General features: G+C 44.2%; 1 protein-coding gene across 1 annotated transcript in view; it reads left to right on the top strand.

Moving 5' to 3' along the window:
- il1rapl1a (interleukin 1 receptor accessory protein-like 1a) overlaps positions 1 to 25,068 on the top strand; it is a gene marked incomplete at both ends in the record, with an annotated part of 186,258 nt that overhangs the window by 59,364 nt on the left and 101,826 nt on the right. Inside the window, 3 exons of the mRNA XM_084083633.1 lie at positions 12,450 to 12,735; positions 17,900 to 18,086; positions 21,743 to 21,896. Of these exons, the coding sequence (XP_083939759.1) occupies positions 12,450 to 12,735; positions 17,900 to 18,086; positions 21,743 to 21,896 (627 nt within the window). The remainder of the gene's footprint in view (positions 1 to 12,449; positions 12,736 to 17,899; positions 18,087 to 21,742; positions 21,897 to 25,068) is intronic.

Genomic DNA, 25,068 nt, shown 5'->3' with positions numbered 1-25,068 from the left:
AAATACTGCTGCACATTCTAGACTTGCAGCTTGGATTATTGGATTATTGATAGCAGGCTTGTGTGTTTGTGCGTTGAATTTAATGTCCTTGGCCTCCCTCTCTCTCTCTCTCTCTCTCTCTCTCTCTCTCTCTCTCTCTCTCTCTCTCTCTCTCTCTCTCTCTCTCTCTCTCTCTCTCTATTTCTCTCTCTCTCTCTATTTCTCTCTCTCTCTCTTTCTCTCTCTCTCTCTCTCTCTCTCTCTCTCTCTCTCTCTCTCTCTCTCTCTCTCTCTCTTTCCTTTTCCTTTTCCTTTTCCTTTTCCTCTCTTGCATTGTGTGTCTCAGGGAAGAAGAGAGAGAGGAGCAGGGGTGATAATGACTTGTCAAATTAGAGGCGATGGATCCTGCAGCGAGTGTAAACACAATACGGAATGTTCCGATGACATTTTCCAAGCTGTATTTCTACTGGGGGAGATTAGCAGAGTGACAGCTCAGCCACGAACCACACAGAGCACAGCTGCACAACGGCACAATGGAGTGAACACACGGGCACACACGCGTGCCCTCTCCATGCATGCACACACACACACACACACACACACACACACACACACACACACACACACACACACACACACACACACACACACACACACACACACACACACACACACACACACACACACACACACACACACACACACACACACACACACACACACACAGAATAAAAGAAAACGCTGGCATTTCTATAATGCATTGCACTACAGTATATACTGTACACACAGCTGCATAAAACAAATGCAAGGTTTACTCACATAATGTTGACTCTCTATCTCACACACACACACACACACACACACACACACACACACACACACACACACACACACACACACACACACACACACATACACATACACACGCACACACACGTTTTGAGTTTCAAGCTCTTGTAGTAGAGCGCTTTTCCTCATGTCTATTTATTCCTAGCCATTCCTATTTTCAGCCAGTCTAAAAAGGGATGTATGGATTTGTGTTTGTTCAGCCTGAGCCTGCCACCATTAGCATGATGGATGGACCTCAGGCACAGACCTGACTTTAGAACTTATAGGTACTTAATTTGCATGTGTTTCCTACTCCTGTAAATCAGCAAACCTTATAATGCCTGATGGAAGAGGCTGTACCACTCGTTACTTATCGCGACGCAAGTGGTGCCTGTTTTTTCCATATTCTATTTTACGCTTGGCTATCCCTCCACGTACAAACGGCGGACCGCTGTTGAATGGCGCTCCTCATTTCCCGACTTCGCCCATGAAATAAAGAGCCATTTAAAGAGGAACAATGTCCTGGCCACCGCGTCTCCCTCCATCCCGTCCCTCTATTGGGGAGATACTATTGAGAGACCCAACCGCATCAATTTGGGCCTCAAATGACTTTCTCCAGCTGGCTAAATCCTGACAAGCTTTCTGTTCTCTTTAAAAAAAAGAGCCCTTTATCATCAAGAGAAAAGGAAGAGAGAGAGAGAGAGAGAGAGAGAGAGAGAGAGAGAGAGAGAGAGAGAGAGAGAGAGAGAGAGAGAGAGAGAGAGAGAGAGAGAGAGAGAGAGAGAGAGAGAGAGAGAGAGAGAGAGAGAGAGAGAGAGAATGGTGGAGGAGTGAGTCAAAAAGCTAATGTATGAGTGACACCCTTTCTCACACAACAGGGGAAATTTCCGTTCTATAACGGGTTCTGGTTAATTTGAAGTCAATTGGAGAAGTTATTAAAAGGATCTGCCTGAGCTCGGCTGAACTTGGTCAAGGGCAACAACATAACCCACCCTGGTTTCTATATGAGACAGAAGGAAGAGGATGGCACTACAACCTTCAGACATCCTTGGAAGACCTCATGAATTATCAATAAACTACTTGTTTACAGAGACCCATCCAAGAACCCCATCCTCTTTTCTTTATTGTGGTTATTTTGTCATAGTCACAAATGCATTTTCCTCTTCCCATTATTATTTTAATGCAGTTTCTATTGGCACACCTGCCTGGATTCTCCAGGGTAAAGCTTACTGTTGAGGATTTTCTTGCCTTTTTTGCTAAATTACTGTAACTATTGTTTTGTGAAGCTCCGGTTTATCTCGCAAAGCTTCGTGTTGCCTTTGAAATTACCGTGCCAATATGTATGCAAATGTTGAGATCTACTGCCAGAAATAAGATTTACTTCATCTCTGTATTGTTCCTTTATCCTTTTTTCAGTACTCAGGTTGAGGATCAGTAGTTTAATATAGTGCTGCATTACGGCACACTTTACTGCAAAACCACTGCAAATAAAATAGGCAAAGGAAAAAGAGAATATGTGTGGAATAAGGAAGTTCTGCTTTAGTTTATATATCACATGTGTGCACATAAGAACTGTATACAGGTACACACACACGCACGCACGCACGCATGCACATACACACTTTATATGCATATACCATACACAACACAGCGAGAGAAACACACACTGAAATTAAATTCAGTCAGTTTATTGTCATCATACGGAGCAGAGCTATCTGAGCTACAGTACATACAGTACAACGAAATTAGCACGCACACACACCTACTCACACAGAGTGCTGAGGGTAGAGGTCAGTGGGAATTATGGACTTATAATAAAGTGAATGTTTCACAGTGGTTTCATTTTCCATGGGGCACAGCAAGGGAAGGGGATTGAGCCATGGAGGAAAAGCTGTGGTCCGAGCTACTTCATGCAAATGAGCTCTCAGGGTTCTGTACCAAGTACCGAGTGCAGGGAAATGACTCCCTACTTACTTACTTGAACAGTCAGCAAAAGTGGCCAAGTTTGAGCTACAGTTGTGATGGCAGTGGGGAAATATTGGCCTTGTCTGAGCGTGGCGTTTGTCTGTTCAGCTGGGGGATGTGTCAGTGGGTAGCTATGTGACAGCAGGCCTGGCAGATATACTGGCTGTTTGCTCTGCATATGCAGCCTTCATGTCTCATCCCATCACCGTCCCCTCCCTCTCTCTCTCTCGCTTGCTCTCTCATTCTCTCCCAGCTCAGGCTCTCTGTATCGCATCCTTCGTTTCTCAATCTATCAAGCGTTCTCTTTCTTTCTCACTCTCTCACTTTGTCTCCGTCTTCTCTTCCTATTTTTCTTTGGGATTCTCTCTTCGTGTTTTGCATTGCTTTCCGCCTCTGCCTGTGTCCCTTTTCCCATTATGATCCGCCTTTTAATTACATCTTCATTATATCAGATATTCTGAAATGTTTATGTGCTGGAGATTTTAGCAATGACGGGAAGTCTGAGAGTGTAAAAGCTCCGCTTGAAGCCCCATACCCAAAGCCTGTGCTGCTCCTTACACCCAACTAGACATTTTAGCCGAAAGGTGGTGCTACAGGAAAGGCCACTGAGTAAACAAAATGACTAGGGTTCATCCTGCAATCTTATCTCTACACCATGAATTTTAACTTTTTCTTTTTTTCTGTGTTTTTGGTCTCCCCTACCTCTCTTCTATCCCCAAAAATACCCCAGTTTGAACACTCAGGCTTTCACAGCAAATCTGGGGTTTTCTGTAAATTGGTCTCAAAACAGGCCAAACTGATTTGTGATACAATCCCTTACAATCCCTCCCGTGTTTCAGTTCCAACCCAAAAAAATAATAATACTATATATATATCATATATATTTAAAAAAAATGTTTTTCTTTTTTCTTTTTGTTTTACTTTTTCCACACAGAACCAGGAGATAACATGCATACAAACTGGCTCAATAGCGCCCCGTGCCAAACAGGACAATGTGGTATTGCAGGTGAAAGTGCTTTGTAAGCCAGAGAGAAGTTAGTTGAAATGAGTATATCTGAGGCTTGATTTAGGCTCAAACCTTTTGAAAAACGTTTGGGGGACATAAGAAATATGATATTAAATATTATTTTTATTTTTTTTAATTCATGGTGTAGATCCTTTAATAGATTATGAAATATTGCATATCCAAAGTTGACGTTTTGACCTGAGGGAAGTACTAGAGGAAAGGCCATGATGTCATTCAAATGGTTAGGGTTCATCCTCTTGGGAGTAAAGTGCCATTTAATGCAAACTTATTTTGTAATGTTTTTTTGTACGCAGAATAGTGAACTGCTATTTTAAGAGAGAAATTAGAAGTACCAAGCCACATTTGCATCTGAATAAAGAATGGTCTTCTGTCAGTGAGAGAGGATGACCGGGATATGGAGAAACAAGGAGTGATGTGGCATAGATTAAAAAGACTTATACACATTAGCTGGTAGTAGTAGTCATAGAGAATGGGGGATGTTTCTCATATTTGATAAACCCCTGTTGACTTTTGAACAAAGAAAAAGAGAAACGTATCCAAGTCGGGGAGTAAGTAGTTTCCTTTCTCAAAAACGGCAGATAACATGCACCTTAATTTGTGCCCACATAACACGCTGTTTAACTAGTGAAATTGGAGCTGGTCATACCCCACCCCAATGCATTACAGTAGACAATGCGCCACCGTGCACCGTAGATCATCTAAATAGAGCTCACAATATTATAGCATTTTACAATGAAATTGCACCCACCCACATCAGGAGTAAAACTAGCCATCCAGTTCACATCTTTGGGTTCTTTGTGGAACCGGTATATTCAAAGACTTCTATTAGCTGATCTGCAAGTCTTCGCCAGTGGAAAAAAATATGATTGGAAACCTTGGAACATACAGTAGAGCGATACAGAGGAAACAGAGGCTAGGGAGACAAAGCCTGCAGGGTGATTTAGGATGACTTCTGGCCAGGATTTGAACTCTAATGGTGGAAAGTACAGTGTATAAATGTAAATAAATGGACCCTTTCCCAGGTACATTTGGTTACATTTGTACACTCTCTGAGTTAAATGAATGTAGGCGAACACTCAAGATTTTACAGCCTGGAGAGTTGTGGTTGACAGTGCTATTACTGGGTCTCCACTTGAACTGTGCTCAAGACAAAACGGCGAGTAGCAGATGGTAAGCAGCGACTGTTAAGCACTATTGGCAAGTTGGAATGTACGCCTGACACTGAACATTATGTCCATAATCCTGTTGGCGGACAGAATGGAAAGATAAATACATATTTGAAAACATATGGATTTGTGTTTTCATCTACTGTATGCTGCTCTACTTATGGAGCATTAATGCTTCATTCCGGCATTCCATCCAATGAGATCAAAAAAGATGTTTGATCATACGTGGAGAGCAGCTTCCATGATCTCACACTTTCCTATCACCAGAGAGCATAATCTGGTATGGTGAGTGGGGGAGGATCACAGACAGTATGGAGAACTTGTAGAGGAATTCTGTGCAGAGTAGGAGGACTTAGGCCATACCTATATATAGTTAGGCCAGTGTCCGCTCTGCTGGTGTGTTTAATCCTCTCCCAAGGGTTCCTGGTCCAGTGAACCATAGTCTATAGATTCTGCACAATTACCTCCAGGGGTCAACCCCCCATTCAACCCCCGGTTCACCTCCTTGGAACAGCCTCAAGCCAGCGCATGCACACTTCAGCAACTGAAAAGCCGTGAAGAGCTGCATAATTCAGCTCCTATAGACAGTAAAGAAGCAGGAAAATTTCCATACTAGAATACTTTTTTTTTCTTCCTTAGGGCTAGTTATGCCTGAGATGTTTATTCTATATGTTAATCTGTTTCATAAAGTCTAGGGAGCACTTGGGTTTCATGTAGTCAATATAGAAGGAAGAATAGTCATTATCGCTTATGACAAGTATCCAGAGGAAGGGGGGAAATCCCACCCTGACGTGGTGCCCTTAGCATGAAGTATGACCCAAATAAAGACATTATGTGAATATGTTTAATATTGAAATAGAAAGAGATTTATAGTCGGTGCCGTGGTACTGTACAATAGGCTGGTTTCTCCTGATTTAATTTGATTCTGATTTAATAAGTTCTGATTTAATTGCTGCAATTCATAACTTTCATATCTTTCCCGGGATTCAAATCTGGGTCCCCTGCGCTGATGAGCTATAATGGCAATTTGTGAAAGGGAGTTATTTCCATTTGAGTTTCATGCAATACCTCTTGTCAACCATTTGATCCTACCTGACCACAGTATCTAACTCTTTTTTTTTGTCAAATAGGCCACTCCTGCAAAATTTGGAATGCAATCATAGTCAATTGGAATGGAATGTGACAAATCTAAATGATACATCACATGAACCTACAGTTCACACAAAACATAAAGTGGCCCTGTGTAGTGCCATCATGAGTTCGATTTGAAAATGTTGGTGTGGACTGGAGTGCCTACCTTGGCCTACTGCATACATCAGTGTCAGAGATTAGCTGTACACACACACACACACACACACACGCAAATAGAAAAATAGGGAGACCACCACCAACCACAGCAATTGTGTTAGTTATTTTGTATATCTGCCATACAGATTGGTTAAAATAACGTTTTATTCACACACAAAAAACGTATGGATTGCAGCTTTAATCTAATTCAATTTGATATTACAGTGTATTGCAATAGACTCCAGGAATCCACTGTGATTTTTATTAATTCTGAATGTGAACTGTAATTTTCTGCAATATTATACAACCATTAAAACATAATGATGATTGATTTAAGGTGAAACTGAAAAACGATCCTTAAGACCAAATTGATGAACAGACGAACTTAAAACACATTCCATTTATATCTCAATTTCTTCTTCCTGGCCTCATTTATGTAACTTCTCTCTCTTTCTCTCTCTCTCTCTCGCTCTCGCTCTCGCTCTGATTCCACGTTTTAACACAATTCAACAACAGCCGACTGCCTAAACGTACAGTTGTGCCACTATGTGAGGAGGAGACGTTAAGTACAGGGACTAGTTTAATATTGTTTTAAAGGACTATATGCATTATATTAGTTAATTAACTGACCAGTGAGTTATAGTATGTCGCCGTCTCTTCAGCACTTATTGTACTGCACTGTCTGGGAACTCTCTGAAAACCAGGCTCAGACAGGCTGTTCTCAGTCACTGTTCGTACAGTACTTAAACATACAAAATTCTTCTACTGTATAATTCATATACTGTCCAACCCACGTAATCATGAGCCAGAGGCTGTTATCATGTGACCTACAGTAAATGGTGCAAGCTGGTCGAGAAGTGGGAAACTAACCATGCAGTTTACTTTAGTCCTGTTTGTCTTGTTTTTTTGCTCACTATCCGTGGGGCTGACCTGTATACATTTCACTACATTACTACTTTTTTTTTAAATTGTGTGTGACGAATAAAGGTTGATTGATTGATTGATTGATTGAAAAGTAGTACATAATGAAAGCAAGATGTTCCAGAATAACTTGGCACATGTCATTCCTGCTATTACCCCCATATCTCCTCTGCGTCTCTACCACAAACAACCTAACATGTTAACTTTAAGATGAGGGCAAACTAACACCAGGAGCCAGTTTACTTAATTATAACATTGATTGGAAATAGAGGGAAACAATTAGTCGGGGTCACCCCTATGTTCACCGGGTTCTATTCCACGCTTACCAAAGGGGTTAGAGTTAGGGCTGTAAGCGGCTTGTAAGCAATACGCTCCACCCCCGAGGGACCCCCAACTTTGAGCACCTGCCCTTCCAGTGGTCCCTGCACGGCCCTGAGACAGACAGACAGAGTTATGAGTCCTTCCCACCCATCACTGAATGTCTTCACACACAGCTGTACTGAGCTCACGCCTATACCAAACATCTTATTATTACACTTCATTTAGAACAGGTAGAGTCTAGAAGCGAGGGGCGGCGGCCAAAGGAGACCTGAAGAGGTGGCAGACGGAGAGGGAGAGAAAATGGAGCAAGAGACTGAGGGAGAGAGGAGTGATATACTGTTGTGAAGGGATAATGGGAATTTGATTATGGTGGAAAGGAAAGCAGAGGCTGGTGTTGACTCTGCTGAAACGCAACACACTATCTGTGTGCGTGTGTGTGTGTGTGTGTGTGTGTGGGTGTGTGTGTGTGTGTGTGTGTGTGCTCGCGCTTGCGTGTGTGCATGTGCGTGCGCGTTTGTGTGTGTGTGCGTGACCTTGTGTGTGTTTATGTATGAATGTGGGTGAATTTATTCTAGCTCAGGGGTCTGTATTTATTGCCTTGGTTTAGTGTCACACAAAGACAGACAGGTTTGCGGTCTGCCTGGAGACACAGTGTAATAAGGTCTCTGCAAGTGACAACTCACACACACACACACACACACACACACACACACACACACACACACACACACACACACACACACACACAGTTTCCCCCTCTTATGCAGTTTCCAAATCCCATACGCACACACTACATGCACCCCTGGTGGCAGACGGTGCCCATTCATGTGAAGTAGTAGTGTTAGGGCATGGGATTTGACAGGGCAGGACAGTGTAAGAGCAGGAGCAGAGCAGAGCACACAGCTGTATGCACAGTAAAACCCTCAGTGTTAATTGATCCATTTGTAACTCTCAGAGCTAAGTGAATACGGAGGATTTCACTGTGTCCTGTGTGGAGGGCTATACTGTAGCTCTTGCTAGAGTGATGCTGCAGCCTTCAGCACTGCAGTATGGCTCAGCAGGGCAGAGTGTAGCTGTTGGTGGTATGACGGTTCAGTCTGAGACAGCCCTACTGGCTGAGAGTGAATGCGGCCATCTGGAGACACTATTTACAGTACAGGCTGCTGCTGTCTACGAGTGGGTGGAGAGCATCGCTGTAAAACATGTGTGATGCGCTGGAGTGGCACGGCGAAAGAGACTGTTGCATTCATGTGTGTGTGTGTGTGTATAGTTAAATGTATATAAGAAGGTGTATGTACGTGGGTTTCATATGCATGTGCATGCATGTGTGGGTGCCCGTGTGGGTGCCCGTGTGTGTGTGTGTGGGTGCCCGTGTGTGTATGTGTGTGTATGTGTGTGTGTGTGCGCATGCACACGCGCACGTGGGTATACAGAGAGAGTGAGAGGTGTGGACTGCAGTATTCCTTCTGCGGGAAGCATTGATTTTCTTGCCCGGTGTGGGGATGTGGGAAATGTCAGCCTCTAATTGAGTTGATAAAACCGTTTGAGTTTCAGACGTAAATATGGTTTCCCACAAAAGGCCACTGCATTAGACAACTCCCACTGAGAGGTCTGTAAGGACTCTTGCTGTGTGTGTGTGTGTGTGTGTGTGTGTGTGTGTGTGCGTGTGCGTGTGCGTGTGCGTGTGTGTGTGTGCGTGTGCGCATGGGCGTGCATGTGCAGGTGTGTTAGACTTTGTCTGAAGTTGACTTTTTTCCAATCAAAGATCAGTTTAGCAGACCCCATTTTCTACCTTCATTATGTGCACTTTGTAATGTGTACTTTAACTCAGTTAAAAGGCTGTTTGGTTTCCGAAATCAGCTTACAAGCACATTAGAATGAGCAGTTGTTGTAACAGGTAGCCTGGGGTTGGAGAGCATGTTTGGGGCAGAGAGAGGGGGGTCATATCCATTAAAAGGTACATGGAAGATGAATGGCAGAAAAGCTGAATGTGGCTTATTCTGTCCATGCTGATGCAGATTAATATCATGGAGAGAGGGGAGGATTCACCTGCTGCCATCAAAGGGAAACGACTCTTAATGTCAATAGAGAAGAACAGATGTCTCTGGTTCAAAGTGTCTCTCTGATCGATATCTAAAGGCCCTCCTTTTTTTAGAGGCCTATCTGAAGCTTAAATGGAATTTCAAAGAAGACAGATACATGAAACACAGACAAGCAGTTTTCACCCTTTCCCTGCAATGGAAGGAAGAGGATTTATATATATCCAGTATATATATATATTTTTTTTACTTGGATGATATTTCAATGCTTCGCTGTGCCACTCAAGCAATCAGATTTATTTTGTACACCAAAACTATTGATACTGTTTATCAGTAAGACAGCGAACAGTTACATAATCAGATTCCATAGGGCATAGGCTGTGAGCTGTGCACACAAGCACGTACATATGAGTGTGTGTGTGTGTGCGTGTGTGTGTGTGTGCGTGGCGCGCCTGTTTGTGCCTCGTTGTCAACAGAAGGGAGCCTGCTCTGATAATTAGGGCGATAATTAGACATGATTCACCCACAAGTTTGCTCTCTCTCTCCCTCTGCCTCCGTCTCTCTCCCTCATCTTTGCACACATACTCATGCACATAAGTACATACACACACGAGGCCTAACCAACTGGTAATTAACAAAAATAATTAGGCAGACTCCCGCTCGTATAGGGAACATAAAACACACCCACAGATACAGACACACACATATATATACATACATACACACACGCTCGGTAATTAAGAGTATTAATTACAAGCATAGTTGTCCCTGTGAGGCCCGGTATCACTCACAGACTGGCACACAGCAGGATTCTTATTACTTTATCACACCGCCCCATCTCTCTCTCTCTCTCTCTCTCTCTCTCTCTCTCTCTCTCTCTCTCTCTCTCTCTCTCTCTCTCTCTCTCTCCCTCACACACTGGCACACACGCGCGCGCGCGCATGCACACGCGCGCGCACACACACACACACACACACACACACACACACACACACACACACACACACACACACTGTACTGTATATGCTGTACACACTCATACTTATACACACACAAATCTATGGATTCCTTTTTTTAAATCTAATTAGTCAGTGAATGATAGTTGGTCACTGTCACGGTCTGCTCCTCGGCCCGTGGACGGTGACTTTATTAGTTGGACTTTGAATGCCCTTATATAGTGTTGGACTCCTAAGGGCTGTTCTTTAGGCCTGTTTAGGCCGTTGTTCATTATGTTCTGCATTTGTCTGGTATTATAACTCTGTTGCCTTTGCCTTGGTTTTCTGTACTCTTGTTTTGTAGTATTGTTTCCTGTCTGCCCTGTTTGCTGTTTCCTGTCTTGTCTCACCAGTCCTCTGATTAACTCTGTCTTGCACCTGTGTCCTAGCCTATCCCTGCGTTGATTGTCAGTTAGTTTCACCTGTGACCAGTTACCGTGTGTCTATATATATATACTCCCCTGTTTGTTCAGTCCTTTGTTCATTCGTGAAAGTAAGTCACTGTTTAGTCATAACCTTGCTCTTAGTTTGTGATCTTTTCCTAGTACCCTCGTATATATGTGTATTATTCCTGATCCTCTGTTTTTGGTGAATAAAAACCCTTGCATTCGATCCGCCCTGTGTCTGCCTCGTCCTCTGCCTTTGTCCTGCGCTTGGGTCCTACACCTCTGACTCTGATCGTGACAGGTCACAGATTAACCTTATAGCTTGGGAACAGAATGAGAGATACTAGCTTGTTAGAAGACAGTAGAATAAACCAGACTGCCTTTGGGGCTGGGGCAGATTCACTGGATTCCAGTCCAATGTTTTTCCAGCCCTCTGTACTGTACTTTCTGCCTTGCTTTATTTCTTTAATTCATTTTTTGCACATTACCACACATCCTCCATAGTTTAACCTCTATGGATAGACAGTTAGTCTGATTTTAGTCTGAACACTACCTGGAGATGCGGGCTCAGTATCTCAATACAGTGTGACAGCATACTGTCACACTGCCATTTACCACTGGCAGAGAGAAACTACCATTTGCTAACTTTTAGCATAAACCCCTAAGGCAATGAGAAAACAAAACCTGTGTAAGGATTTCAGTACAGATATCGATATCTTTGGTGGTAGGTGCTTCAGCATAGAACTGTTTGCCAAGAAGCAAGCCTAGCATCACAAGCTGTGGGCGTATTACTAGTTAATGAGCTAGCATAGCGCTGCCTGGCAGTGGGTCTGTGGTGCATCCTCAGCGCTTCAGGAGTACTGACATCATTTATGGAGATACTTTGCACTTCATTCCCTAAGTGTCAGAGTCTTGGAGTGTTTGGATATTGCTGGAGAGTATCTGCTATCTCTGCTGAAGCCAGTAGCTACTGTATCATGCAATGTGTGAGCGGAATTGGAGGGTGTACAGTAGGAGAGAGGAGAGAAGAGGATAGGAGCGGAGGGGGAAAAAGACGTGCCATGGGCATGCATTGTGCAGTAACATCAGAATAACACTGTAGCTTACAGACTACCGTATGGAGCACATAGTTACATAGCAGACACAATGTGCAGCAGTTGCATCCTTGATGCATTGTACACAGTGTCCAATGTCTTTCTAATCAAAAAAGAGGCCGATTACTTCCCGTTACTCGTCTGCTCTAGTCAATGTGTGAGGCTGTGTTATATCGATCTCGTGTTAGCCTATGTCTTTATGATAAACATGTCTTGTATCCCCTCTGGCACCAAGCCTTTGCATGCGCTCATACTGTATACTGTACATGTAATGAATTATTTTTGAATGTATTTGTTTTATGTAATTAATGAAATAGTGTCAAATTCATATTCTCACTTTCGTAGGATGATTCACGCCCCTCGTTCCTGAATACAATGATATTGACTTACTGTCCCCCCCCCCCCCCCCCCCCTCTCTCTCTCTCTTTCTCCTTGCTGTAGTGGATGGCTGTACGGATTGGTCGGTGGACTACCTGAAGTACCGGGTGATGCAGGGCGAGCCGGTGCGACTGAAGTGTGCTCTGTTCTACGGCTACATCCGAGCCAACTACAGCCAGGCACAGAGCGTGGGCCTCAGCCTCATGTGGTACCGTAGCTCTGGCCTGGGCCACGGCGACTTCGAGGAACCCATCTCCTTTGACGGCGTGCGCATGAGCAAGGAGGAGGACTCCATCTGGTTTAGACCCGCCGACCTCCAGGACCTGGGCCTGTACTCCTGCGTGCTACGGTAGGCAGGAGGGATGTCAGGGTGGTACTGGTGTTGCTTATGAGTGGACTGTATGTGCGTACTATATAATACATAGTGTATATACTGTACACAGAGGAGCATGATACAGAATGCAGAACGAGGCCAGAGCCAGGCACAGTAGTATGAGCGGGAGCCGGGTGCACGCTTGCGCGCGTGTGCGTGTCCGTGGGTGTGCGCGTGCACGTGAGAGAGAGAGAGAGAGAGAGACAGACAGAGAGCAACTTGCTAACCAATGAAAAGTGACTAGGGAGATATATGGACAATGAGAGATAATTAAACAAAAACACTAGCATACACACACACACACACACACACACACACACACACACACACACACACACACACATGCTTTAGTAGGGCGGTGCGGAGTGAGACTGCCTAATACAAGATGCATAATTATGTGGCAGTAACTTATTAACCTTTACTGTGGAGAACATCCCTCAATAAACGGCTCATTGCAGCTCTTCATTTCACAGAGTTTTTAATAAACCCGGTTAAAGGCCTCTTAAAGAGCCAGAGAGGCTTGCAGAGTACATTGAGCGTGACCGGGTGAGTGTGTTTGTGTGTGTGTGTGATGACACACACTCCAGCCCCATGCTACATTTCATTGCTGATCGCCATAGGGCTAATCTGATGTGAATTATTTCAGGACACATTCCTACTGTCAATGGGTGTCCCTGTTGTATTTGGTTATTGACTATCTATGCTAATGCGCTTTGGTTTCCCATCCAAATGTTTTGTCGGAAATTCGGAGCATACAGTAATTCTCCAGAGTACCACCGTAACAAGAAGTGCCTCTGGGTCTGGGTGTTTCTCAGTGGGCTGGTGTTGAGCTGGGGGGATTTCAAACTTCTCAGATGCCCTAATCAGAGCACTGCGAGAGATTTGCCTCTGAGCTGAAATCAATTGTCTTTTTGTTAGAGGGTAAGCTTTTGAGTCACACATTTTAGTGCATATGACCCAAACACTTTCCTCTACAACTCCCTACAGGGGAAGGAATAAGAGAGAGGAAATTCTCTGTTGTCTCAGCTTCCGTTCCTTCCACAGTGCATACAATGAACAGAGCAGAACTTAATTTATCACACCCTCAGATATTTAAACTGACCTGCTTAATGGGCTACATATGCAGCAATACATATTTAGTTACATTGTGCATAATTGCTGGAATCTCATTACCGACGCATGCAATTAAAAACATATTAACTGGCAATTAGACTGTGTGGTGGATGTTAGAATGTACGTATATGCACGCGAGTGTCATATTTCTAAATGTTATTTCAATGTATTTCAGCCAAATTGCCTCCATTTCCATGGGGTTCAGATTAGGCAGGGTTGTACTGTACATTCGCACGGCTTCATTTTATCATACACGGATGTTTAATATGCACCATTCTGGTGCACTTGTGAGGCTCTCACACAAAATCGGACTTACACTGACAGTTTACATACAGAGGGTAGCGCACAGTAGTGTCGCGGTGCTGTGTACTGTATCTATGAATGTTGATTAAACCCCCCCTGTGTTGAGTTTGGCTTTGCACTGAGGCCCTCCAGATGTTTTTCTCAGAAGGAGATACGGAGGCTCACAGAATCCCTAAAGCATTTGTCTATGTCTCCTGTGTGTGTCTACGTGTGTGTATCTGTCTGTGTATGTTTGCGTGAATTTCGTCACGTGTTTGCACATGCATTTATGGATGCGGGCGTAATGTGCGTGTGAATAGTTATCTTTGTCCTTCTCTGTCTGAAAAATTTAAGTCTAATCGCCAGTTCTAGTGTGAAGGTGACTTCATTTACATAGCAATCTCACTGTGTGTTCTCTCTACTGCGCTTTCTCTCTCTCTCTCTCTCTCTCTCTCTCTCACACGCGCTCTCTCTCTCTCTTTCTCTCTCATTCGCCCTCATGCTTTGTCTCTTTGAGTCTCGCACTGACTATTTCACTCCTCTGTTTCTGTTACCCTCCATCTCAGCATATAGAACGTAGGATATTCCTGAAATTACTCACTCTCGCTCTTTCACTCTCTCTCTCTGGACACACACGCACGCGCACACGTGCACCTCTGTATTCAATGCGTGTTCCCCCCTGATGAATGAATTCATATACTCCTGGTAATGAGTCTGTGTTCTTGAGTGGCTGAGACCACGTGTTATTTCCTTACCATGATTACATTATCCACCATGTTGGATAATAGCGTGCGGAGAATCGTGGCCAACGTGAGCCGCAGACTAATGTCCCGAACGCAGCCCCACTCAAACAGCGTGTGACAGACGTCAACGACGCCACGGGACGGAGCGTCGACCCCCAACTGTCTATCGATCAAATAACCACGGACGGATTCCCAGTTCCCACAATGCCACTGTGCACCCATTTAGCATGTAGAGAGGACTCTCGCTTTTGCGTTGGCTCCCTGAGGGCCTTCAAAGGCTCAGGTGTCTTGCCTGTGAGAGGTCATTTCTGATAATCTCCTCATGGTGACGACATTTATACCGGGGAGAGCTGTGCTGTGCTGTGCTGTGCTGTGCTGTGCTGTGCTGTGCTGTGTGTGTGTGTGTGTGTGTGTGTGTGTGTGTGTGTGTGTGTGTGTGTGTGTGTGTGTGTGTGTGTGTGTGTGTGTGTGTGTGTGTGTGTGTGTGTGTGTGTGTGTGTGTGTGTGTGTGTGTGTGTGTGTGTGTGTGTGTGTGTGTGTGTGTGTAAAAGGGACACTTGTGGGTCAATCTATCCTGCATTATCTGTGTTACATGTTCCAAGTCTACTATAAGCCTACACTTTACACAGTAAAATCCTCAATGTTGATTTATCCATTTCTAACTTTGAGAGTGTACAAATGTAACCAAATGGACCCACAAGGGTCACAGAATCCCTAACCCAATGGACCCGTTAAGCCTGATTTATACTTCATTATAATGACGGTGTTGTGTGTTGAAAATATCAGATCTACAAGCTCAGAACGCGGCGCAACTCGCTGTAAGCTTGTAGACAGGCTATTTTCAGCGCACGACACTGTCGTATTGATGGAGAATAAATTAAGCATTACATTCCAAGGTTCAGGATTTTACTGTGTTGCAGCCTCCTACACTTATCTTTCACTGCAATATAGGTGGAATCATGAGTCAATATAATATCACATCCCAACATCAAGAGGACGTGGCCTTGGGTTGGTATCTCGCAACCACTCAGTTGTGCCGCCTACAGCATTTTCCAGATGCCCTTTGCAGTCAGCCCTCAGCTACAGTATGATGCAGCAGTGGTGCTTCTTATTCTACAGAGTCCCTCTGCCCCTCATGTTTCTACCAGGAATGTATCATATGCTGAGCCATGGGGGAGCCTCAGCTGGGGTATGCGTGCGCCAGTGTTTTATGGCCCCGGGGGTCAGAGGTGTTTATACGAGAGAGGTGACTCCCTTATTGCTTCCATAACCTGAGTAGATCATATGAAACCCTGTCATTTACGGTGAATGGGAGCATCTGGCCAGCAGTAAATGTAATGTAATGAAATGAAATGAAAGTCCATATGGCTGTGTACATGCAGGTCACTGCGTGTACACAGCCTGCTGACTTCAGGCCAGCCCGTGTAGAGCGGACAGTCAGACAAACAGACAGACAGACAGCGGTAGCGTAGGGAGGGGGAATACCCCCCCCCCCCACCCTCAGGATGGATTTAGAATGGCACTGTGTTGCCGGAGACTGGGGCAACAGGGGGTATCGCGGCCATGAAGGCGGTGGCGCTGATGCAGAAGATGACAGTTCTGACTGTCGCAATCGTGATAATGAGGATGAGGATGATGGCAAGTGGGGGATGAGTAGCCCACACATAGAGAGGTGTCCTTTGCTCTGCTGCCTCCCGCTGGCGGAGGTGCGGGTGGTGGAAGAGAGGCGGGGAGTTATTCAGAGAGTTAATTGGAGTTAGAGTTTAGAGAGTTAGATAGTTAGAAGGTTAAGTCAGAGAGCTGATTACAGTGTTAATTGGAAAGTTTAGTTGTTGGGGTAGTTAGAGACTTAGTGCAGGGCATTAGTTGCATCGTTATTGTGATGATGAAGCAGCTTCTCCCGTGCCCTCCGCTGGGGGCCCGCTCGCTCCTTCCGTGATCCTCTTCTCTGATTAGCATTCCCAGGCCTGGCTGTCATCCCCCCGCCTCCCCCACCCCAACGCACCCTCCCCACCCCCCCTTCTCTCATCTCCTCCCTATAAATCCAATAGTGGTCGTGAGCGTGAGTCATTGACTCAGTAAAGCTGCTGAACACATCGTTATTATTAACCCCACAAATACACAGCAAGGGGGGTGGGGGGGGGTTAGAAAAAGAGAGATGAATAAAAAGAGATGTATTAGATCCTGCTTGTGTATGCATATGTCTGTGTGTGTGTGATATGAATGTGAAATGTTGTGTGTCTGTGAGAGTAGAATGTGTTGTGGATGGTTTGTTTTGTTTTGTGGTTGTTGTTTTTTGTCTCTGTGTATGTGCAAATGGAGAGAAGATAGGATAGAGAGGGGAGAGAGAGAGAGGTTTTGTTGGAATAACGAGCAAGCGGATTGTCCTCCTCTCTGCTTCTGTCTGACAGAATGTATTTAAATACTGTGTTTTATGATGGAGGTGCGCTCTTATTTAACCCCCAGTACCTTCCAACGTAAGATGAATATTATTTGAAGTCTGTTATCAGGCTTTGTAAGTGCCTTGCAGGTGGATCGCAAGCTTATTGTGTGACATTCTACTTTATTATTATAATGAATAATAATAAATTCCGCTGTGATTATAATCACAGCAGAAAACAAATGCCTTACGATACATTATGACATGCTTTATGCTGCACTCTGAATCAGTTTTGCCAGAACGTATTAAACATAAAATAAAAATACCATATACAGTATTTGTGTGGGTGTGGGTGTGGGGGTGTGGGGGTGTGGGTGGGGGGGTGGGGGTGTGTGTGTGTGTGTGTGTGTGTGTGTGTGTGTGTGTGTGTGTGTGTGTGTGTGTGTGTGTGTGTGTGTGTGCGTGCGTGCGTGCGTGCGTGCGTGCGTGCGTGCGTGCGTGCGTGTGCGCGCGCGCGCGTGCAATTTGCCAGTGATGTGTGTGATGATGTCTCATGATCCATGTTTCAAGCAAAGGGTCACTAAGTATTTCTCTCTTTGTGTCTCTGTGTGATTTCCCGCAGGAACTCCACCTACTGTATGAAGGTGTCCATGTCTCTGACGGTGGCGGAGAATGACACTGATCTGTGCTACAACTCCAACATGAGAAGAGCAGAGAAGGCTGAGCTCAGCAAGAGCAAAGACATCCTCTGTCCCGACATAGACGACTACATAGAACCCGGCAAAGAGCCTGACATCATCTGGTACAAGGTGGGACACTTTGGAATACAGTGGGCCATGAGCGCTCAGGGTCATGCACAGAACTGGAGCATTTTCCACCACGCAGGGTACACAGAACTTAACCAAACAGCCACACAGGAGCTTAAATATGTTTGTACTTTGCCCAGAATATCTCCCTCAGAACAGGGCAAAGTGCACTCCCCTCTGGAATACATATGCATTTTAACCCATTAAGACTTGAGGCCGAATCTATAAATGCCTTCTAAATCAGTAGTTCGCACACCTTCAAGATTTTTCAAAAATGTTCAAAAATAGCAATTGTACAAGCTCGCAGCGCGGCACGAAGTGACACACTGTGAGCTTGTATATCTGCAGGATATCCAACGCTAAAATCTAAAATGACACAGATGCTTTCCCGGTTTTAATGGTTTAAACCAGATTGGGTCAAAATAGTAAAATAAATAGATGTGGGTAGTGTCATAATAGCGGTCAATTCTGTATTCCGCTGAATACATAAAACTCCAGCACTTTGCGACTGGTGCTTTTGCATGTAAATGTTCTGTGCCTCTAAAGAGGACAGGTAGAATTGCGTCACATTAGAGAGCAGCTCCTGATGGGTAACATTCTCTCAAGTGGCTGGAGTAATTGCTGCTGCAATCTTTTGGGGTGCACATTGTTCTTCCAGGATACTTACATTTTTTATCACTTCCTTTACCAAAATTTCAATTTTCCGGTCCACAACATTAACTCTTTCACTGCCAGGAATGAATGAATGAATTCATCCGTCTCCGGTCCCCTTGCCAGCGAAAATGGCGATTTTACTGTACCTTTGAAAAATCATGGAATATTCTCCGTGACCTCCGTCCTCACAGAGATCGGCTCATTACACGCACAGTCCGGTAGTATAGGGGGAAAAAAATTGGCCGGCCGGTCGGCCTCCATTCCAGAGCTATCGCCGTTTGAATGTGGCTTGTTTCTTGAAAAACAGCAGAAAAACAACAGAAAGCCGAGAAAAAATACTTTTATAAATCCTTTAACATGAAAGGTGCCAAAAGTTTTTTTTTTTTGTGATCAGGTGATTTCTGGGTGGTGCTTGGATCATTCACAGGCACAGCACCCCAAAAAAATCTTATTTTCTATCAATTACACACCCCATGAAGCCTTGAATTTATGGAGATTTTTAGTTTCTGTTGAATTCCTAAGCCAATCATTTTATGACTGGCGGAATCTCCATTATAGGAGACTCAATTCAGTCTCCTATTGAGTCTCCTTTTGACCGATGAACCTGTCTTCAAATTATTGGCTTAGGAATGCAACAAAAAGTAAAAAATCTACATGAATTGATGGCTTCATGGGGTGTGTAATTGATAGATTTTTTGGGGTGAACTATACTCCTTTAAGCTTTCATTTCTTTCCCCCTGGCTATAGTGGCTTAATGAAAATATATTTTCATACCACTCCAGTTTGATTAAAACGTTTTGCTTTATCTTGAAAGGGAAAGTAATTTCAACTGGAAATGCTCAATAAAATCTAAAATATTTTCTAATGCCTGACAAAGTAGTTGTTTTTGTCACTGAACAAATTGGGATCACACTGTACATCATCTGTAACTATACTTAACCAATATTATTTTCATATATTAGACGACGCAGACAATAAATTGAGTTGTTATTGCATCACGGTTGGTTGGATAGCCTATAAACAGAAGAAACAAATAAAATGATAAATGTGTTGTCAAGTTGTAAAAAAAGAAGAAATTAAATTATCAAACCAGATAAAGTAAATAATACTTATTTCATTGACTGCTTGTTTTGTTTGACATTTGTCCTCATTGAACTTTGGAGGCTATCTGCAGAACGCAGAACTGTAATTATCATTCAACTACATTTATTTACTTGCACCATGTGACCAACATTGAGAGGTTCTTAGCACAGGTTGCATAATTAGCGGCGGAAGCTAGCTCTGCGCAATTCTCCGACCAGCCCGTCCACACTGCGTTTTTGATCCTAGTGAATACAACCATTTGTGTGTTTGTCAATTTCTGTTCATCTGTGTGTGTGTGTGTGTGTGTGTGTGTGTGTGTGTGTGTGTGTGTGTGTGTGTGTGTGTGTGTGTGTGTGTGTGTGTGTGTGTGTGCGCGCACGTGTGTGTGTGCGCGCGTGTGTGTGCGCATGTACGTGCATGTGTCTGTGTACTGTATCTGCCTGTGTGTATATGTGTTCGCATTTGTGCATGCTTTTTTGTGCATATACTTTTTGTGTTCTGTGTTATATTGTAACTTTTAATTTTTTTCTGTAGTCTTATGTATCTTTTTATGCATTGTAGTATTTGTTCCTGGGGAGGGAGGATGTAAAGAGGAGAGCGTCTGTCCTCATGATTGTACAAGCGAGAAATAATCTTGAATGGTTCATTGCTTTGTTTTCATCTAATTCCTTGCCTGTTTATGTTTAAAAGCCTTGTTCGATGCGGGTTCCAGATCACTTGGGCAGATTATGCATGGGATATGGAAATGATGATGGTGAATTACATAAGGTCTGTGTGCAGTGCGCCATACCAGCTTTCCAGTCATCTGAAGAGAATACTGAATACAAGAGCCCAGAGGAGGATGAACAGAGGGCATCCACAGAGATAGCTTTCATAACGAACACAAAACTTATGAGGAGAAAATTGTGTGATGTCACTCTCTGCCCTGTGGGACGAGTGGATGTCCTCCAAATGTTCTCCGTCGCCGATCTTTATTCATCATGTGCCTCCTCCTCCCCTCTCACCTGGGTTCTCGCCTTTCCCAGGTCAGGTATGGCCTGCGGACCACAGAGCGCATCCCAGGGAAGGGCTCAGGCCAAACTAATCACAGGCAGATCAGCAGTAACAGTTAGATTAACTGCCCGGGCTCGACCTCTAGGTTTTCCCAGAATTCAATTAAGGTCCGGGTAATGACTGGGAGCGCTGGAACCCGGAGTTATTTGGATCGCTGTGGAGCCACGCTGATTGAATTCCGAGGTTGCCGGGAGCAATGGTGGAATAGAATCCAGTGAGACCGGGATGTCCCTGCCAGAGAAGGTAGAGGAGCTAGAGGCAAGGAGCAAGTGGCGGAGTCACATACACTACTCTGCCCAGTACACACACACACACACACACACACACACTCTACACAGTCACCAATACACAAACAAAGGCGCCTCAGCAAATAACATCCAAACCCCTCTGTGCCCTTACAACAATATTGAATGGAGAATATTCAGTTCAGTGCAATACATCTTTATCAAATAAGGAGGGTAACTGTTGTTTGGCAAACCTTATAATCTTACCATATGGGCTTTTCTTGTGATAGAAATGCCACTCATACCCTCACATTCCAATTCTTCTGTAACGCCCAGTGACACGCAATCCCTTTTGTGGCCAACTAGAACCACTTCAGGTCTTTGAATTATGGAAGTAATTCATGATGAAGTGAAGTGGAGGTCTTTAGTTTCATAGGAATGATTGATGTCATGCTTGCGCAGAATATTGCATTCCAGGGCCTTGTGCAATATATTCTATTCCATCTGGCTAGCAGCATCTGTTGCCTGTCATTTTGGATCGGAGCTTTTGGGTCATAATTCGCGGGAGTTATTAAACGTGGAGGCCTTTAGCAGAAGTTTTGCGTGCAGCTGAAAGTTTCACTTCTCATCTCCTCTGGTGTGCAGGAGTGTCGTCCGAAGCAGTGGCGAACCAGCATCATCCAGAAGAGAGACACTTTGTCCATCCGGGAGGTGAAGGAAGACGATATTGGGAATTACACCTGTGAGGTCCAGTATGGAGGCTTCGTTGTTCGAAAGACCACCGAGCTCACTGTCACTGGTAAGTCTTAAGAATTTAGAGGCAATCTGAGTTTTGGTCAGAATCTGGTTTCTGTTAGTTTCACGGAAGTGTGCTATATGAATGTTATATTTATTCAACTTTAGTTTTTTCATGTATGCAAATTTTGTTTTATTTATGTATTTGTAAACGAGGAGGCATTCGATGCTTGTATACATGCACGTATGCATGCATGAGCACGCACACACGCACGCACGTGCACACACACACACACACACACACACACACACACACACACACACACACACACACACACACACACACACGCACACACACACGCACACACACACGCACACACACAAACACCACACTCCTCCTGACTGCAGTGATGTCCTGCTGCTATGTTAATTGCTGGAGAAAGTTGAACCATCTCTTCCTCCAGATCAGCACTTTACAGCCTGCCGTGCAATGCTGAAAAATGGAAGGCTATGGGCTAAGACCCCTCACGTAGAGAACTAAATAGCCAGGGCCAAGGTCAACCCTCTCTCACATCCACCCTCTCTCTCTCTCTCTCTCTCTCTCTCTCTCTCTCTCTCTCTCTCTCTCTATTTCTCTCCCTTGCTCATTCTCTTTGCGTGGTGAACACACTGCTATGAAACATGTTCATGCAGCCTCAATCAGAGGGGTCTTCAGTGCGAGACCCGAGGGTTAAGAGTGTGTGGAGCTAAGCCCCTGAGCTAACCCTAGCTCAGCTTCGGCCTGGCGTGAGCTCCACTGGCTGGGCTTGGAGCAGCAGAGTGTGGGTCTGCTGGGTCAGCTGCTCTGAATAGGGTTGATGGAAAGGTCAATCCTTTTTCTCTCCTTTGCCTTTTTGCTCACAAGCACAGATAAGAAAATGTATTGTGTGTGTGTGTGTGTGTGTGTGTGTGTGTGTGTGTGTGTGTGTGTGTGTGTGTGTGTGTGTGTGTGTGTGTGTGTGTGTGTGTGTGTGTGTGTGTGTGTGTGTGTGTGTGTGTGTGTGTGTGTGTGTGTGTGTGTGTGTGTGTGTGTGTGTGTGTGTGTACAGTATATCCCCGTCATAGTATTGTCTGCTATTGGATAAGGCTGGGTTGTAATCCCATAAGCATAGCTTCCGGATTGGCTGCCCCAGTGATTGATGGCCAGCATTTTATCACCGGCAGAGCTCGATAAGTATGAGGCAGATACAGTAGATCTCACTTTATCACCATTCCCATCACAGCATTGAGTATTGTATGTGCATTCACTTTGGGCTGTGGGCTCAGCTATTTTATTACATAGTGCACGGTAAACGTTTTCAAACCCAAACCCAAATCATACATTTTATTCTGCCCCTCTAGAAGCCAGACTGTAGAGTAATTATTAAAGTGTTAGTACTTTTACAGGATATATTTCCTTCTCTCTTAAGTACTGTATGTTATTTTCCCTCTGTTCAGATTTCCATTCTTTTCCTTGTTCTATTTTGTCTGGCCCATTACGCGTAACGGTTGTAAACTCATTTGTTCATTTACTGTTTGCATTATGAAGTTTGTTTGTTTGTTTGCGGAGCAAATGCCTGGGTATACATGCTTATTTGCCGTATGTACTTTGGCAGTATCCTAGCGTGTTTGTTGTCAACATGACCTCCATGTTCCGTAATGGTGGGGGCCATAAAAACTTTATGGGGTTATAAATATACACAGTGCACGCTAATGACACAGGGGAGGGAAGGAGAGAGCATGGAAGGGACAGATACAGAGAGAGACAGAGAGGGAGAGAGAGAGAGAGAGAGAAAATTGGCATAAAGATTGCTATAGTGATGGAAGTGTAATTCCAGCTGCCAATTTGTTTCTGGATAAGAGCTCGGCATGTTACCTGTCAACACTGAGAAGTGACTTCGTGAAATGAAACCAAGCTGAACCTTTTTGAGCCTCAGAAATTCAGAATTATAGCACATTCACACAGCTGCTCTGTGGCAGGTTTAAACCTTAACCTCTCCCGAGAAAAGAAAGAAACAGCGAGGAGACAGGGCAGAAAGAAGGGCAAGAAAGAAAGAAAGAAAGAAAGAAAAAGGAAGGAAATAAGGAGTGCCATATGCCAGCTGTGTGGTGTGTTGTTATTCGGAGGCTCCTATGGTGTTTTTGACGTTGGTGTTGACAGGCAACATGCCGTGCTTGTATGCAGAAGCAAAATGGCACTGGGAAATGCACTTCCATCACTATACCACCCATAGTGTGTTGTGTACTTTAATGTTGTGTGTATGCGCGCGCGCGCACACACACACACACACACACACACACACACACACACACACACACACACACACACACACACACACACACACACACACACACACACAAACACAAACACAAACAAACGCACACAATCATAAAACTGCCTGAGGTCCCTCTTCCCATGTTTCCCGTAATGGAATGTCAATGACTCGTCAGAATGGAGGAAGTCATTTTCTCTGGCGCTCAGGTCTTGATGATCCAGTGTTTTAGTGTGCCACGGACTGGTGAAGCGGGGATCCCATCCTGGCGTGTGTTCTGTTACTATCCACTTTAATATGACACAAAAAAATATAATAACATTATGTCCACCGTCCCCTATATCGGGAAGGCTGCCAACTGAGAGCTCCTGACCAACTGTCCCAGATTGGTTAGAACCTTAAACCTATCCAAAAGCAGTACACAACCTCTAGCTGTGTACAAGAACCTTACTATTATAGAGTAAGTGGCTGTACTGGCTTGTGTCAGTTCTTAGGGATGTGCAAAACTTGCCGAATTGCTATACGTTTACACTGTGGGGGGAAAAAAACACAAACTATTTAACCATATAAATGTGAAGGTATAGGCTTGGGCGATCCTTTCTATTTTCATATTTGGCTATCAGAATCACATGATCTGATCGCCAGCTTGCTTTGGGAGTAGGAGGGGGTGGGGGGTGTCCTATATGGTAAAGATTTACTAGAGATTTCTATAACATCTTAGTTCTAATCTTCCTTTCAATCGGTGATATATGCGATCCTATGAAGGTGTTTAATTCGCTGTATTCACACTACAGATAACCCTACAATTCTTGCGGTTGACGTTTTTCGTCTCGGCATTGCATTGGGAAGTCCCCCACATCTGGGGGACTTCCCAATGCTACACATCTGTGTTTATTATTAATTATTTTCCTCTGTGTAAAAACGTAAAACCTATCCACAAGTTTC

This window comes from Gymnoscopelus microlampas, assembly GCF_963454915.1.
Source record: "Gymnoscopelus microlampas genome assembly, chromosome: 17".
Taxonomy (NCBI): domain Eukaryota; kingdom Metazoa; phylum Chordata; class Actinopteri; order Myctophiformes; family Myctophidae; genus Gymnoscopelus; species Gymnoscopelus microlampas.
Note: the sequence above shows the minus strand (reverse complement) of the source record. Positions and strands in the feature narration are given on the sequence as shown.